Source organism: Rattus norvegicus, chromosome 3, assembly GCF_036323735.1.
Source record: "Rattus norvegicus strain BN/NHsdMcwi chromosome 3, GRCr8, whole genome shotgun sequence".
Classification (NCBI taxonomy): domain Eukaryota; kingdom Metazoa; phylum Chordata; class Mammalia; order Rodentia; family Muridae; genus Rattus; species Rattus norvegicus.
The window spans coordinates 120,268,970-120,286,669 of NC_086021.1; the positions used below are offsets into that span (position 1 = coordinate 120,268,970).

The 17,700-nt window shown below is 41.5% G+C and overlaps 1 protein-coding gene across 13 annotated transcripts in view; it reads right to left on the bottom strand.

The window, feature by feature from the left end:
* The window catches only part of Ryr3 (ryanodine receptor 3), a 547,337-nt gene that overhangs the window by 382,841 nt on the left and 146,796 nt on the right, over positions 1-17,700 (bottom strand). For all 13 annotated transcript variants that reach the window (XR_010064867.1, XR_010064868.1, XM_063284953.1 and 10 more), the window contains exon 2: positions 637-756. Coding sequence is in view for 11 of the 13 variants with exons in the window: in XM_063284953.1 (XP_063141023.1) it covers positions 637-756 (120 nt within the window). In the remaining 2 variants the exon portion in view is untranslated. The remainder of the gene's footprint in view (positions 1-636; positions 757-17,700) is intronic.

Sequence of the window (17,700 nt, forward strand, 5' to 3'; positions counted from 1 at the left end):
TACTGAGCTTCTTGTTCTGTATCTCTGGAGAACTCTGACTAATACAAGACTTGTCAAGATTGCAAGGTGCTTTAAAATTTCTGAACATCCAGACACGGCCAGGATATGTTAAGGGGAAAGCTCAAAGACGTGACATGGCATGTCTCCTTGCAGGCAAGGGACCAGAGTAAATGGCCCTCAGTGCCCTTGAGTCACAGCAGGCGGTTATAACAATCCCAGTCCCATCAGAACGGTGCTGTGCTAACTGTAAAACACAGGCTCAAACAGCCAAGAGTCCTTGTAGCAATAAAATGACAGGTGAGACTATAGAACAGGGACCCAGATTTCTAAGAATTAGCAATGTCAAAGACAGCATCCTGGGAATGTCAAGAGATCTCCCCATCAGTCAGTGCTGGCAGCTCCAGGCATCTCTGGTACACTAGAGAACTCTGACAGACAAAATAATGCCCCCTTTTTTTCCTCAGCTCTGGGGTCTGATGCTGGGATGAGAGACATATTCTAAATCTGATCTTCCCTGTGGGAAAATAAGTACATCATCTCACATTTCTCTTTTGTCACCATCTCCAAGAAATGCTTGCCCAAATGATCACATGGGAAGCCAGCAAGGGAAGGTATGGGACAGGCTCTTCATCTCACCTTTGCTTCTGAGGTAGGTTCCAAGAAGCACAGGCGATTCCCAAGTCCCTCAGCTGCCAGGCAGAACTTCCGCTGCTCCTTGTGAATGTTTGCGATGCACTGGAGTACAACCTCATCCTCCTGTCAGGAAAAGAGACAGAGTGTGAGGGGAGCGGGCAGCCTCCTACTCACCTAGGACATATCATCCGATTCCTGTGTAATATTTACATACAATTAGAGAGAGAGCATGTTTAAGTTTGGATATATTCCCCAAGGTATGATACTATGTTTTTAAAAAAATGCATTTGAAATCCAAAACACTTCTGGCACTAAGCATGTTGGTTGGATTAAAGATACTTAACCTGACCGTGGAATGGACACACATTCTATACAGTTACACAATGTGCTTCATTTCTGACACATATAATCTACATGAAGACATGACTTCAAGATTGAAGTGAATATAAAAATAAGTCAAAGCAATCCTTTTAAAACTGCAGAGCACAGTAGGATGTGATTGAAGGAAACAGAAAATACAGAAGCCATCAGAGTGCGGCAAGATGAGTGGAAGGAAAGTTCATGTCAGGTTGTGGAAGAGGTAGCAAGGATGGTTGGGGGGGGGGGAAGACAAAGCACACATGCCAAAGATGTCAAATTAAAGATGTTGACACCTACAGAAAGTGAATTTTATATCCATTGGAAAAGAAGACTGAAAGAAGTCTGGAGGTCCAAATGGGAAAGAGGAGTTGAAAGACAAGCAGAAGCACATGTCTGAATTCTGAAGGAGGTCTTCCTCCTACATAGAATTCTGTAAAGCATCCTTCCTAAAATTTCAAAGATCTTGTATTAATGGCACTCTTCTTGCCCACAGTCCTGGGAGGGAGGCGTAACTCCATTGACAATAATATATACACGTCATGCACAACCCTCTCTCAGGTTGGGGTATTTTCCTCTCTTATTTTCCATCCTATTCCTCCATCCGGCAATCACGGCCTTTCTCATATCCATTGTTTCTTGACTTTGGGTTTCCAATATCAGCAAGATCTAAAGTTAGAAGCCAGTATAGAACAGAGCCTCCACCTTGCCAATAGTCCCTTTACCTTTTGATCCTACCCTCATGTCAACTAGGTACTAGAATGACACATTGGACAGAAGAGAACTTGCTTGCCCCGTGTCCATAATATGCAAGTTAATTACAAAACAAAACAAAACAAAACGAAAACCTCTTCCCCCCAGGAATGTGAACATGCTCACTAGTAGCCATTATCTACAGAGGTGTGACTGTGACCTGAGACAGGTGATGGGCTCCAATGTGAACAGTCACAAGCTGCGGGTGCATGCAGAGCTCACTTAGTACCAGATGTCTACAGAGATGTGACTGTGACCTGAGACAGGTGGCAGGCTACAGTCCTAAGCTGCTGGTGCATGCAGAGAAGACTTGGGGCAAGAAAAGAGTGTCACGTTTATTTATATTATATCACTGAAATGTGACTGTCGATTATCAAATTGAGTGTGTCATCAATTCAGGACACTGTGCAGTGAAGTCAGGTTTCATGGTCTTCTTTTTAACTGAGTGGAAAGAAAAACACTCCAGAATATCACTGCTATTTAAATATGGGCTCAGTGAAATCTCTAGAGAGAATAAAAATTTCCCCCAGGTGGCTTTTCCCTCTAGACTGTGACTAAGCCAGAAGAGGTGTGATCCTTCTGAAGGACACCAGCCGCCTGGGAATGGACTTAGTTGTCAAAATGATGAAGAGGTGACTTGCATAGGGAAGCAGAGGTCACAGAAGTTAAACAGTCTGTAATGTAGGAGATGGTCTTTCAATGCCTAATGCTTTCATGAAAGTGCTAATTGAGGCTTTCATTAAAATGGCAGCTAAAGATCTCCTATCTATATACATTTTACTGGTATAGAACAAACAACTCCCAAATAGGCACTTGAAATAAATAGGAATGTGGCTATAGGTCAGATTTTCCATGAACCAGTAAGACTAGATGAACTACTCTTTCCATCTGGGTTCTCAAAGGTTTCTTTCCAAGATCCCATTCCCCATTCCTTTCTATCCCAGTGTGTATAAACCAATGCAGTTTGACCTTGCTCTGGCTACTTTAAGGCCTATTGTTCTGAAAAATTTCTGTCCTACACACATGTTCATACATTCTTACAACACAGGCTACGAAGAAAATAATGGATTAAATAACGCTACCCCAAAATAGCCATTTGACTGGATAAATCACCATTTGCTGAAAAGCAGCTGCATCCAAGAGCAGGCCTAGGTGGGGAGTCCCCAGCAGCTCTATGCATGCACATACCCGGGTGGGCAGTGTGGGTGACATGTGGTTGAGTAGGGACCCCCAGCCAGTCGTGTTTTACTCTTCTCCATTCTGCCCAGAGCCATATGCTCAGTGCTGACCTGGCTGTAGATAGCAGTTGTCATGGCTGCCTGCACCTGCGTTTGTCCCGTGCAGCAGCTATTATCTCCACAGACTGCACAGACAGACATCTGGGACCATCGAGTGTGCTTGACACTCAAATTTACACTGAACTCCATTTTGGGAAATGGTGCGAGTCACTTTCTAACTAATGTAATAGAAACCACGAGTCCCTCCAGTTGCCAGCCTTTTCTGCTTTTTCTAATCCCTGTAGTAGTCTGTACTTTTCTCTCCTCTAATTTGTCTCTCCTTTCTCACAATGCCTAGGTGCTATCCCAGGATATATTTATAAAGAAGTCCCTTTATTCAGAGCTTGCACATTTTCCCACATCTTGCTGCTAGCATTCCAGAAGCTTGCCTTCTTTACACACACACACACACACACACACACACACACACACACACACACACACACACCAATGCCAAATCCAGACCATTACTTTCCTATTCACATACAAAATCCCTTCCACTTGGGGGAGCATGGCTGCCACCCTCCAAACCTTCTTTGGCAACCTGGCAGCATCCTAGCATCTTCTCCCATCATTTATTTGGCTTTTAAAGACAATCAGACAACTCGATAAAGTTATTTGCATGAGTTCAACATACAGTTATTGACTACCTTCCAATGACAAAGCATTCTAGGCTTCTCTGAATTTACAAAGTTATGAGGCAAGATCCATTACTGCTGTAATAATGGAATTGTAGGTGAAAGGCCAGCATGTGGGATTTTTCTACTTTATTTAACTGTCATCCTAAGTAACTTTAAGGTTTATGTGCATAATGAGTCTGAAGTGACACAGGGACCTAATTCTACCCTGTCTTAATGAGACATTATGGTGAACTTTTCTGGCCACAACTGAGAATGGTCCATTTCCAAAGTCTGAAGATAGATTTTCTCACTCTGAGAATCCAATCCTCTCTTATTTAGTTCATTTGTTTCTTTTTGCATTTTCATCCTCTTCAAGTCTTGCTCAACTTTATCAAATTGTCAGTCTTTAGAAAATACCCTTATCCAGTTCCTTTCTCTACCTTGGGAAAGAGAAGTTTTTACAGAAAAAAAAACCAACCCTCAGATTATATCAGTATTAATTTATAGGATTTCCTAGTAAAGTATTTTCAACTTTGATTTCACTGGAACAAAACGATGATTTTTTTTTTCTCTTTAGATGCGGGGCTGGAATCAGAACAGTTATCAGAATAACCAGTACCAGATAACCATATCACCTATTTCCAAGAAAGAAAAAGGACAGTGGAGCAAGTGCTTTGGGGTCAGACAATAAGATTTTTACAATGCAAACTCTGTCCCTACGAGAGCTATGACTCTCATGACCCCAGGAAACAGAATCTCATAAAAATGTTCCTGCTTTCTCTCAGATGAGTCAAACTCTGGCAGCAGCCCTACATGTGAGCTCTTAGCTTCATCTCTCCCTCATGCCAAATGCCTTATCCTCAGGCAAACCAAGCCCAGGCTCTCTAAAATGCTATTGTTTAAATCCCTCCGTTCTCACACTACCCTCTGGTCTAGCTGTTCTGCCTTTCTTCCAATGCTTTTCATCTCCATTGTCCTCCCTCTTGCCCTAAGGACCTAAGGACAAGGGCTGTCTACAGAGTGGAGCCTGGAACCATCTTCTACTGCTTTCAGTTTTACTCCTCAGAACATGCTAGGTGTCTTAGGTCTTCATCTTTGTGGCCCTCAGTTTTTCTAACCTTTACCAATTCCTAAATTTATCCCTGGATTTGCCAACTCCCCAAACAAGAGTGTCCTAAGGCTCTGAAAGGGTTCCCATGTCTGTCTAATGTCTGCTCTGTGTGTCAGTGGCACTTCTGACTTCCTTAGAACCCAAATCTGGATGTCCCTATCCTACATCTCAGGGACCTTCTTTTCTGTCCCATAGCAATGGGTAACAAAGACTAGCAATTGCAGGGCCACAGCTAAGAAGAGACTATTCTAATATCCCCTTTCTGGTCTGTTTGCTCCCAGTGGTTTTATTACTTTTATCAAGAAAGGTAGGGGTTTTGAAGTGTAGTCCACAATGGCCTCAAAGCCTTGATCCTCCTTCCTCCAACTCCTTAGTTTAGTACTGATAGTATAAATGTGTACTACAATGTTAGTATATAAAAAATTCTCATTGTTTTTGGTACCAAACCAAAGGTTTTGGGAATGCTAGGTAAGTATTCTACTACTATGCTAGGTCCCTATTTTTTTTGTCATTATTGTTTTGCTTCTGAAAATTCTTAGTAGCTTTCTCTACAATGACAACAAAACAAGTATTGGATTATAGGATTAGTGATCTAGGCTTCTGAGTTCCCCAAGATCTCTTGTGTTTCTAACTCTAAAGTTGCCTTGATTTGTTCTTTTTTATACATTATATATGTATAATGTATAGGTCCCAAGTTTAGGACACATGCCAGATTTTTTGAGGCCCACAGAACCTCTCTTTGCCAGATTCCACAGGAGCACTGACTGACAAATGCATGATGGCTACTGTGTACCCACCTCGCCCCAATTATGCTGAAAATGCTAATATTCTGATCTCTGCTTAACAGGAACCATGATTTTTTGCTCTTTGTCCAGGCTTGACAAAACTCTGTGATAAAGGGACATATTATTGTTTGTTTTACCAACAAGAAGATTCTAAATCAGTTCCCTTAGGTGTCATAATGGCATACTGCCTAACGTCTAGTTCATGATGTCTTTACTGTGACTTCTGAGTGATTTTGTATCCTTGAAGGTTATATATCACTGTCTTGATACACATTCTTATGGTAGCTGCAGCATGTTATATACACAATTATAATTTATTAAATGGTGATAATTCTATTTACAGCTTCAGTTAATTATAAATATTATACTAAAAATCTTGTTTCTGATTCCCTATTCTGGGAAAACAACATGTTTGTTTGTTTTTTTAAACAAAACAAAAACAAAAATAAACCAACATGATAATCAACTGAGACAGGAATTGGATTAAAATATGTTTTATTCCTACTCTCCTCTAAATAACAAAAATCACCACGGAAGAGGGCTCTGATTTACTGATGATTTAAAATAATAAAATGAAAAGAGAATAGAAGATGACATAATAAAGTGATAATGGAGTTTGTGGTCTATTTCAAAAGCGACCACCTTCCATTTCTTTGTTACTGTTATTGATAAGAGTATTGACTCCCATCTTCTACATCTGTCACTATGCTGTCTTTTCATTCTTAGTTATTTAAATTTCATGACAACACAATTTGTTTAAAAGTGAGGAAACTGTGGGAGGCTGTGTCAGGAGGATCTCGATTTCAAAGTCTAGTCTAGGTTACTTGGTGAGTCTAAGGGCAGACTGACCAGCTTATTGACATGCTTAAACTGAAATGTTTATTTCATGGGCAGAGGATCAAGTTGGTGGTCAGAGGTATCCTAGAGACCCTCAAAATACTACTAAGCATTACACTTGATTATTCACTAGGTAATGGCCTGTTCATGAAGATATCATATACACTGGTCATAGAGAAATCAAGTTGATACTGAGCAGGTAGTTTCCTCCCTTTTGGCTAGCTTTCACAGTTCTGGAAGATACTATGTAGATTGCAGAGGGGAGTGTAGGGGGGCATTAAGCATTTTTACCCAACTGTGAGATACAATAATGACCATCATAGCAGCTATGCCTGTGAGTGCTATATAGTACTATGGATCCTTTGGGAGTAATCAATTGCTTTCTTCTTGGATTTAAGGCCTGCTCCACATGTGAAACGCATTCTTAAGTACTGTATATCTGTCCAGGAATTCTTAAGTACTGTATATCTCTCCACAGGCCTCAGGGGAGAACCCACTACAATTATTCTGCTAAATGGACATAGCGTCAAACTGCCATCTACATTTTCTCTCTCTACCCACAGATTAATGCAGCACTCAGGACTCAACAGAGGATTCTTTGTGCGGTTGAGAAATCAGTAGTTAATAGAGGAATTCATGGCTGGGGCAAGTGCAGTGGAGAATGAGTGCCAGTAGAGTGCTGCTGAGCCACAAACATCTATGTCACACCACCAGCCAAGGCCCAGGGACTATTGTGTAAGAGGAGGACAGAAAATTTGTAAGAGCTAGTTATCTGGGAGGACAAGAGAAAATGTCTCCATGACATGATAGGACTGCAGTACTCATGAACTCACAACAGCAGTGTTGCCTGAACCAGACCCAGGCAAAACCAACCCAGTCAACATTTCAGCATTAAGTAGGAAGTTGTAAATGAATCCCTATCCCTAACTAGGGAGCTATGGACAGTTGATCTTTTTATGAGGGTGTAGCTATGGTCAGTTGACCATAGTCCAGTAGACTACATTCAGGAATTATGGGAAAACACAAGTTATGTTCAGTGGGCTGCTAAAAAATAAGATATAAAGTGGCTGGATCTGGGAAAAGTTGGGACATGATTATGTTCAAAATACACTGTCTAAAATTTGCACAGAATAAATAAAGGTGTTTTTTAGAGGAGGAACAAGTATCTCAGGAGTAACCCTCAGTTTGATCCTAAGTAGTAAAGAAGAAAATGAAAAAGGGGAAATCAAAGATCACTTTTTATCAATTATATTATAATGGAGACTATGTGCTACCAGGTTATAGTTTCCTCTTCACAAGGTAGGTGCTACTATGCTTTGCATTTGATAATCAGGTCAATAAGAGAGAGGTAAAATGAGTTGCCTAGTGCTACACATCTTATAAGTGACAGACTCAGACTTTCAACGAGTCATCCTAACATAATGTCAACCTGGATCTTGGCCACCGAGAGACTGATCTTATAATACATCTGAGTTCATAGTGATGCTCTCAAAGTATCACAGTGATGGAATTGATAAAAATAGAAATATTTCAGCCCTTTAATGCAGTCAACAGTTAAAATAAATGACAGAGTACATGTGCCAGAGAGTTCAAAGCCAATAAAAAAGTCTCTATGTCCAATGACTACAGCTCTGGAAACAGTGACTACCAGCCTCAAATCTGTATTGAAGGTAAAAACTGATGAGCATCCAGGATGCATCACATTTCAGCGTCCTTTCAAGCTCTCAGGCTCACATGTACCAGCTATTCCAGTCACATTCAGCTGGTGGTAGTGTTGAGTGATTGTCCCTGAACAAGGACAATCTCAGCTTAGTTCACAGAATCACTGGTCTTCTCTGACAGAGCCAAGTGATCATCTACCCAAAAGACTTTGAGCTGAAAAATGATGGAGCTTGGCTCTCCTCGCTCCCCTGTTTCCCTGTAACTCCTTGATTGAAGGTCAAGGGTCGAGATGGGTGCTACATAGGCCAAATTGGAGCTGATGGCAGGCACTCTAGCTCTTTTTGTCTTTGGGTCACTGTGAAAGAATGTCCTGGGGAAAAACAAAATGACTGGCAAACCTATTTCAGTTAGATAATAAGATGGCTGACGGAAGCCCTATAGTTAGTTCTGTGCATCACCAGTCCTGCGAGGCTTGTGAGCAGTAAGTGTGAGACAGAGTAGGGCTGGCAGATTTGTGATTCACATTTCAGGGCAGCTAACACTGCAGAGGAAAATCCATGGCATTGATTGCCTTTTAGGGGAAGATGTGTCCTACCCTGTTTCCTTGAACATCAGGTTTTGTTGTACAGAACTGATGATGCTAATTTTACTTGTTAAGTTCACTGCACAGAAATGTGTGAATTCATCCACAGGCTTTACCAACAGCGTCTCTTAAGTGAAAACTAAGCGGAGTTTTAGAATTAGAGCATCCACAGGTTGTCCTACAAGGACCAATGGAAAGGTTCTTTTGTTCTGATAGTCATTGCAACTATTCCTCATTTTATTTATTTGGTAAAGAACCACTCATACAGCAGGGAATTTGCAGTGCCTACCTTGGTACCTGGCACTACACAGAAAAGTACAAACATTGTGAAACCAGTGAGAGAATTATATATTTTGGAACAACGGGCCATGTTAACAAAAATGCTTATGCATACATTCGCTGAATAAAAATCTCTCTTTAAACATCTGAGATACTCTTTACTTCCGTAGTAGAGCCATGAGACATTCAGTTATTCTCAAGCTCTCTTTACAAGTTAAGACGCAAATGTTAAAGACTTGAGGAGGGTACCCAGTTCAGTGTCTTGCTCTCCAAGGCTGAGAGACAGTATTTACAAAACTCCCAGTGGCAGCATTTGGAGAGTTTTGCCATGGCTCTGTCTGTTTTGTTGTGGGTTTTAGTGCCCCTTTGATATTGCTTTAGTGTTTTAGAATCTGTCCAAAGTCAGGGATGACACCCCATCTCTGGCTCCCTACTACTCCTAAACCATTGCAACCTACAATAAAGATGCAAATTTCAGGAGATGACAGACAAAAATCCATACAGTTTCTCTCTTTAATACTTTGCTGATATGGCTTAGGCAATGCCCTTCCTTCCTTCCTTCCACCATTGGCTGCACTTTCTATTCCCTCTGACAAGATTTTCAATATTCTCTTCTCTAATGTGAGAGCTGTGCTTCAAAAACTCTCTCAGAGTGCTTAGTGTTCTATGAAGTCTCCTCCTCGGTAATATTACAATCTGTTGAGTCCATTTAATGTTCCTTGTTATGTATGTTTTCAGGGATAACTGTTTGGCACTGAACAAGCAGTTTGTGCTCTCTCCGCCTTGGGGAGGACCACCCCTCCTGCTCCCAGCGCTACTCAGTTGTTCGTAGTTCTTTGTGTAAGGTTACGTTTTCCCCATCTAGCTTGGTGTGTTTATTGGAGTTCTCCTTACCTACTTGCTCTTATTCTGACGCTTCTCTTCCTTCAGCAGGACACGTGGAGGTTTCTTTTAGTCCCACAGTTTATCGGGAAGTCAACATAGAAAATCAGAATAGTTCCTCACCTTTCAGTCAGAACACACAAGATGAATGACTACACTTTTTTGCCTGAACATGCTACTTTGGCTTCTTTCTGCTTTAGATATACTGTCCAGGGAGAAAACTAAATAGGAGAAATCCAGAATACCATAACAAATGACAACATAGACTGTCTAACCTCAGAGGTGGCAAAGGTCAATGGAATGAAGCCATGGTGTGCGTGTGTGTGTGTGTGTATGTGTGTACGCACACACACCACACCACACACACACTCACACACACACTCACACACACACTCACACACACTCACACACACACACACCAAACACCACACACACACACCAAACACCACACTCACACACACACACACACTCACACACACACACACACACACACTCTCACAGCCTCTTGATCTAACATTTATTCTTTTAAAAGGTGTGACTAGGGCACTTTAAGTTTATGGGTTCACACCATGAGTGCGCGTCTCCACTGCAGTTCATGGTAAGCACTGTGACTTTTGTAGGCAGGAAAGCATCTGATCCTGACTCTACATTGTCACTCTCCAGGGACACACCGATAGGCTGTGTAAGGACAGATGACTTTGTGTGCTATTAGAACCACCTATTTCATTGGTTTCTTTTAGTGCTATCGCTGGCTCCTCGTGTGAAGCACAGTGTCTTTTCTTGGCCATACTGTTTTTTTCAAAGCACCTGTCTACTTTCTGAGAGATCGTCTGACGGTGTTATGCTATGGAGAATGTGCTGTTGTTGTACGTACAGTTTTATTTCTGGGAAATAATGCAGATTCTGTTTCTTTCTCTTTATAGTGCCTTAGCGTATTTTCTGATACTTTTCTGTTATTTTTGAAAAAATAAAGGGTCAATAAAACTAAAATCTCCAATGTGCGGGGCACTCCAAATACTGTGTGCATAATATCCATAGTACCACTAGTCTATTCTCAGATGTAAAACCCAAAAGCAGGAACAAAGCATCCTATTGTTTCCATACAAAATTAAGAGCAATGGAACGCTGGCCTTTTCAAAGTGGATACTTGATGAAACTAGGAGATTTTAATGAAATTTATGGGCTGACATTCAGATGGGTAAAAGTTGGAAAATGCATTTCTGGCAGGCAAAAGACTTGTTTTAATTATTCAATGATACATAAAGTCCCATAAATTACCCTGTCCAGGATGAGCATCTTTAAAAATTATCCACTTCTTCCAGTTGTATTCAGATATGTCAAGTATCACAACCAGTGAGCAAAGAGTTAAATACAGAAGGGAAGAGCCAGCAAGAAACTCAGCTTCTAATGAGTCTCTTCCAAGCATCATTTTCATGCTGTAACAAGTTCCCTTCAGAATAGTCACCATGATGCCTATTCTATAGAGAAAGGTACTTGGCCCTGAGCTGGTGTATGTTAAGCGACTGCCTTGAATTTGGATGCCTATTTATTGCTTTTATTCCTTCACTATTTTTATTGAGTATCCATTGATTGCCTAATACATGCTGTGCACAGTTTGACTCAAAGAATAAAAAATGTTTCAAAGCCACTAAAGGGCTATTTAAATTCAGTTCTTTGTGACTGGAGGATCCAAGTTTCTTGCACCATACCAAGGCTCCTTCTTTAAGAGTATGTTTCAAGTTTTTATATAATTGATAATTTTCACATACTTAGTGATAATTTTTTTAAATCTCTTCCCTTACTGTGGAGTAGAGTTGGGGCAGTGCTGCAGTCAAAAGTTTTGTTGAGTGGGCATAGTTTTGCTTTCTTAAATGACATATAAACAACCCAATTTTATAAACCCTTGTCAAATGAAAACATAACTTTCAACGCCATGGAACAACACTCACAGTTCCACTGCTGGCCACAAGCCTTGCCACAAAATTTCTGTAGCCTGTCTTAAGAGCAGGCTCACAAAGTATACCTGTTCTACTATTAAAAGCCCTTAGAACTCTTAGCCAAATCCAAATCTAATAAAAATTCAATAAAACTAAAAAGCATAAAAGATATGACTACTCAATTTTATTAACCATAATGCTTTGTTTCTTCTGTAAAAGACTGGAATTTTCCCCAAATCCTGGCAAGGAAGGGAAGGAAAGATAAAAGCAATCCTGTATTGCTTTCTTTCCATAAGCATAGTAATGTCTGACTGAATTATTTTTTTTAAAGATTTATTTATTTATTTCATGTATGCGAGTATACTGTCACTCTCTTTAGGCACACCAGAAGAGGGCATCAGATCCCATTACACATGGCTGTGAGCCACCATGTGGTTGCTGGGAATTGAACTCAGGACCTCTGGAAGGGCAGCCAGTGCTCTTAACCGCTAAGCCATCTCTCCAGCCCCCTGACTGATTTCTTAACTGTAATAATTTCAATCTCAAGCCTTGTTTGAGAGGAGGCTTTCCTATCAACATCTGTAGAATAATCCCAGGAGGTTTACAAAGTACATATTAAGTAGCATCAAAGTACATATTTAGTGCATCTAAAGGTTGCAGCCAAGATGTCCACAGTTCAGGCCTGAATGGTACAAGCTGTTCGAGATTAGTTCTAATGCCTTATCTTAATTTGGCTCCCAGAAACTATGCTTCCAGACGCTGAAGGTCCCTTCCCTGGCTGGCTTGATTGGTAATAAAGAATTGCGGCACAGCCAATGGCTGGGCAGGGAGACAAGAGCTGGGACTTTTAGATTGCTCTGGCAAGGGACCGAGAGGGGAAAAAGAACAGTGAAGGCCTGCCGACATGTAAGAATCTGGGGAAGTGGTCCCAGGGGCCATCACCCACTTGGGTCTGGGGAACCAAAGATAAAAAATAGATTTAGAAAATGTTAATTCAGGAATCTGAGATAGCTAGCTTCAGGGAGTTTTAGAAGTGACCAACCATTGAGCTACTTAAACATATTAAAAATTAAGCTGATGTGTATGTCTTTCATTTGTGACTCCAGAGCTCTTGGGTGGGTACACAGCACTGGGGCACATGCGTGACACTCCCGCTGGGAGCACAGAACAGCTTTTAACACTTCACCACCACAAGGCAGATGACCATGACTTCATGGACCCTTTTAACCACAGATACATAGCACCCTCCACAAGAGTACAGGTTCAGCTTTCTCCTCTCTAGAATCCTGGCCCTCAAGGGGTGAGCATGTCTGCACAAATACAGGCTTTTGCTACCAATCAGTCCTTCCCACGGGCTCACTCCAGTCACCAAGAAGTACGTCTCCTGGGCTTGGCTTCTGCTATTCACATTCTGTTATCACTACATGGGCCATCACTATAAGAGTCATGAAGATATTTGTATTTAAATTACTTTGGGAAATTTTACTCTCTTCCACAATGATGCAAAAGAAAGCACTACATCTCTAGAAGACCCTTGCTTTAGTTCGGTAGGGAAGGGACAGAGGTACAACTCATTTTTACCCATTTTTTCATCATATTTTCTCATTTGCTGAGTCTACAGGATAAAGAACTAATCTGAGCCTTATGTAAAGCAACTGAGCTCAACTCTACATGAACACAAGAGTCACTTGGACCACTAGAAGAAATATATGGATGCCTGGGCCCAAGTCCACTCCAAATGGATGGGAGTCTGAGGAAGGATGCTGAGGTAATAGCTAAGAACTCTGCCAGTAACTGGAGCACAGAGGAAAGTATCAAGACATACGTGACAGCAGGTATTAGGGAAGAGGTATGGAGTCACAGGGAATGATGACTGAATTCTGGATGTAAAAGGCAAACTGAGGTTGGGGATTTAGCTCAGTGGTAGAGCGCTTGCCTAGGAAGCGCAAGGCCCTGGGTTCGGTCCCCAGCTCCGAAAAAAAGAACCAAAAAAAAAAAAAAAGGCAAACTGAATGAAAGACCAGCTACTGGACCTCTTTTCCTTGAAGGAGGCTTCACGGTCCCAGGCCACTCTTGACCCTAGACAACAAAAAACCATCCTATTAAGAATATTCCTTTAAAATAAAGGCTGATTCCTTTATTGTTCTTTCTTTTAAGACCTCATGAAAATTCTTCCCTCGAGACAGGAACAAGGTAGGAAGATGATCTGACATATTGAAGTGAATCATCAGAAGCAAAACTCAAGTCTCACTGATGATGCCAGAATCAGGGAATTATAAATTCACCATAGGGCAGAAGTTTAAAACAGAAACCTTGCTGTGTTGGAGTTGTTGGAAGCATCAAACCAATAGGAGATACACACACACACACACACACACACACACACACACACACACACACACCACAGATTTATCATAAAGCTAGCATTTATGAAGGCCAAAAATTCTTGTGATATAACAGTTACAAGTGACAGGAAGTGAAAGCTGCCACTTTAAATCCGGGAGTCTGGAGTTGGAAGAGACAGGAGCTCTGAAGCCCAAGAGTAGAAAACAGATGACAGCTCAAGGAGAGGGGGTAGGATTTATAATCCCTATGCCGTTTTTGTTTTGTCTTGTTTTGTTTTCTATCTAAGCCCTGTACCCACTGAAAGATTCCACCTACCCTGCCAGAACAAGGACCTTCCTAACTCCATCTCCTAACTCAATGCAGAGACCTTCTAGAAACACCCTACGAGACACGTCGAGAAAGGGCTTACCTCTTCCCTGAATCCTGTAGCCTTGGGCATGAAATGAACCCTCACACTAACCAACTCACCAGCAAATCATCATTAAGTGTTCAAATGCCCCAGAATCTATCTATGACATGTAACTTACCAATTCAGTCTCCGATCTAGTCTCAGTCTGCTCCGTTGACAACTGTGAATGACTTTCTGGTAACTTCAAATAAGAGTAAGTGGAACTATTATCAGTGATTAATATTCTATCCCTAAAGTAAACAAAGAGCTATATACCTAGGGACACTGAAGTCTCAAAGCATTTAGCTGTAACAGATTAAAGTCTGTTTCTGACAACAACACATTTTCTCCCCAGTACCAGGAACTGTAAGACCTCAACAGGTTGCCAAGCTGACATCTACCCACCTCACTTCTCCTTTGGCAGTTTTTCCTACATGTCAGTAGGGAAAAAAAATTTGGCCTTTCTTTTAAAGTACATGAATTCTATTCCACAGTGTTAACTAACATATGTGAGTAAATGTATTTCTGGCAGGCTTCTGAAATCATAGTTCATCTGCAGGTGGTTATTTATATGCTCAACATACACATACATACAATGCTCTTCATTATGCGATGTTCATGATCCAGGAGTTTGGGAGCCATTATTTGTGTAGTTTCAGATGATAAATTCCTGGACCACTACTGAGGTGAATGAGCATCAGCGCATCCCTTCCTTTTCCACAGAGCAGGTCAGGGGTGGAAAATGATGTTTATCATAGAGAGCTACTAATTCTCGCTCTGATAGTTCCTGACTGAAGCTAACACAAAGCCAGAGCCCCTAACAGGAACAACTAAAAACAATGCTCATCTCCACCTGCAAAACCCCAGAAGGTTCCCATGACATCATATCTCCTCATACATTTTGTGCCAATATATTTCTATTTCAAGACAAGAGAAGGGAAAAGGTTCAATGAAGATCACAGGGAGTTTAATGTGGAGTTCGCAGGTTAGTGTAATCTTCAAACTCAAACCTCTCAGTAGTTCAAGACAGAAGTTGGCACAGTTCTATGAGAGAAGGAATTCATGTGCAAAGCCACAAAGATAATATGTAAAACATAACCTAATGGTGAGATGCAGAGTTCATTTTTATTTTTTATTTTTATTTTTTTTTGATTCATAAGGGAAGATAGCTCAGTTGGTAAAGTGCTTACCTCAAAAGCATGAGAATGAGTTTGGTCCTCAGAACCTACATAAAAGTGCTGAGCATAATAAGATGTGCCTGCAATCCAGTGCTGGGAAGGGAGAAAAGGGAGATTCTTGTTGTTTTTTGGGAGGCTAGCCTAGCCTAACTGGGAGCTTCAGGCTAATGGAAGACTCTGCTTCAGAAGATGTGGAGGGCATCCCTGGTAATGACAGCTGAGATGTTCCACAGATTTTCACACGTATGTATATATAAGTGTATTCCTTATTTTTTCTCCATCTTTATTAACTTGGGTATTTCTTATTTACATTTTGATTGTATTCCCTTTCCTGGTTTTCTGGCCAACATCCCCCTCCCCCTCCCCTTTTCTATGGGTGTTCCCCTCCCCATCCTCCCCCCCCATTACCGCCCTCCCCCCAACAATCACGGTCACTGGGGGTTCAGTCTTAGCAGGACCCAGGGCTTCCCCTTCCACTGGTGCCCTTACTAGGCTATTTATTGCTACCTATGAGGTCAGAGTCCAGGGTCAGTCCATGTATAGTCTTTAGGTAGTGGCTTAGTCCCTGGAAGCTCTAGTTGCTTGGCATTGTTGTACATATGGGGTCTCGAGCCCCTTCAAGCTCTTCCAGTTCTTTCTCTGATTCCTTCAACGGGGGACCTATTCTCAGTTCAGTGGTTTGCTGCTGGCATTCGCCTCTGTATTTGCTGTATTCTGGCTGTGTCTCTCAGGAGCGATCTACATCTGGCTCCTGTCGGTCTGCACTTCTTTGCTTCATCCATCTTGTCTAATTGGATGGCTGTATATGTATGGGCCACATGTGGGGCAGGCTCTGAATGGGTGTTCCTTCAGTCTCTGTTCTACACTTTTCCTCCCTGTTCCCTGCCAAGGGTATTCTCGTTCCCCTTTTAAAGAAGGAGTGAAGCATTCACATTTTGGTCATCCTTCTACAAGTGTATTCTTACTCCTGCCTCTTCACCACACACACACACACACACACACACACACACACACACACTCACGATTTCCTTAATTTGCTTGCTGACTTGCCTGCTCAGCCTACAATCTGCATCTGTTAACCAGTTAATCCTCTTGGCAGTCTGTGAGATCAATTATTTAGGTATTTTTGATAGTTATTTATACTGAGGAATTCCAAATTCCAAGCAGAAAGGAAATTTATTATTCATCTGCCAGTATGGCAAGGATTGATATATGGAAGCTGCCATCAGTCTGTTATCCACCGAGGTCAGAATGAGATAGAACAATCCTAAAAGTGTAGCAGGAGATTGAAATGAGATATGAGAAAGGACTGACTAAAAGTGAGGGTTAAGCACCACCATAAATTATCATGATTCAGCTATATTTATTTCCACAGTGAACACAGAACTATCTTTCCTGGAATATTGAAAATGTCTTGTGGTGCGTATCCTGTGAGAAAACAGAACCATAGGAACAGTTACTTAAAATGGAATATTTGGTCAGTCCAGTCGCCGCAGACTCTTGTTACCCATGCAGTAAAGAACCTGAACTCCGCGAATGCACAGACTATGTGTAAATGTCCCTTGAGCGCACCTAAGCATGGCATCAGTGCAGGGAAGTGGTGAAACCTTCTTCTGCTCCTCTATTTTTCTCTAATACCAACACCTAGGAACCTACATCCCAGGCCCTGTCCCTTGAGACAACATGACAAAGTCACATCCATTTGTCCAATCATATGTACTGCGTCTGCTCCTGTGAGCTGCAAGTCATTCTATCCTGAGACACTGGTCTTTACTTCACTTGAATTTTGTGTGTGGCAAGGACAGTGGCTCTCCTTTGAAACAAACCTTTTTGGCTTCTGACGCGATATACTCATTGCCCGTTTTCAGCCAGTCTCTCACATCTTGTCAGTCGGCCTCTGACATCTTTTCTAGCTCTGTGTTCAGCCTGTTCCCCAGTGTCATTAACCAGCTAAACCCATTCAAGTCACTCCTCTCAACTAGAAGCTTCTTACGCATAACTCCTAAAGCTTATATCTGCTCTCACCCCTTGTGTTAAATGCTGTCCATCTCCATCTGGACATCTAATTGCAA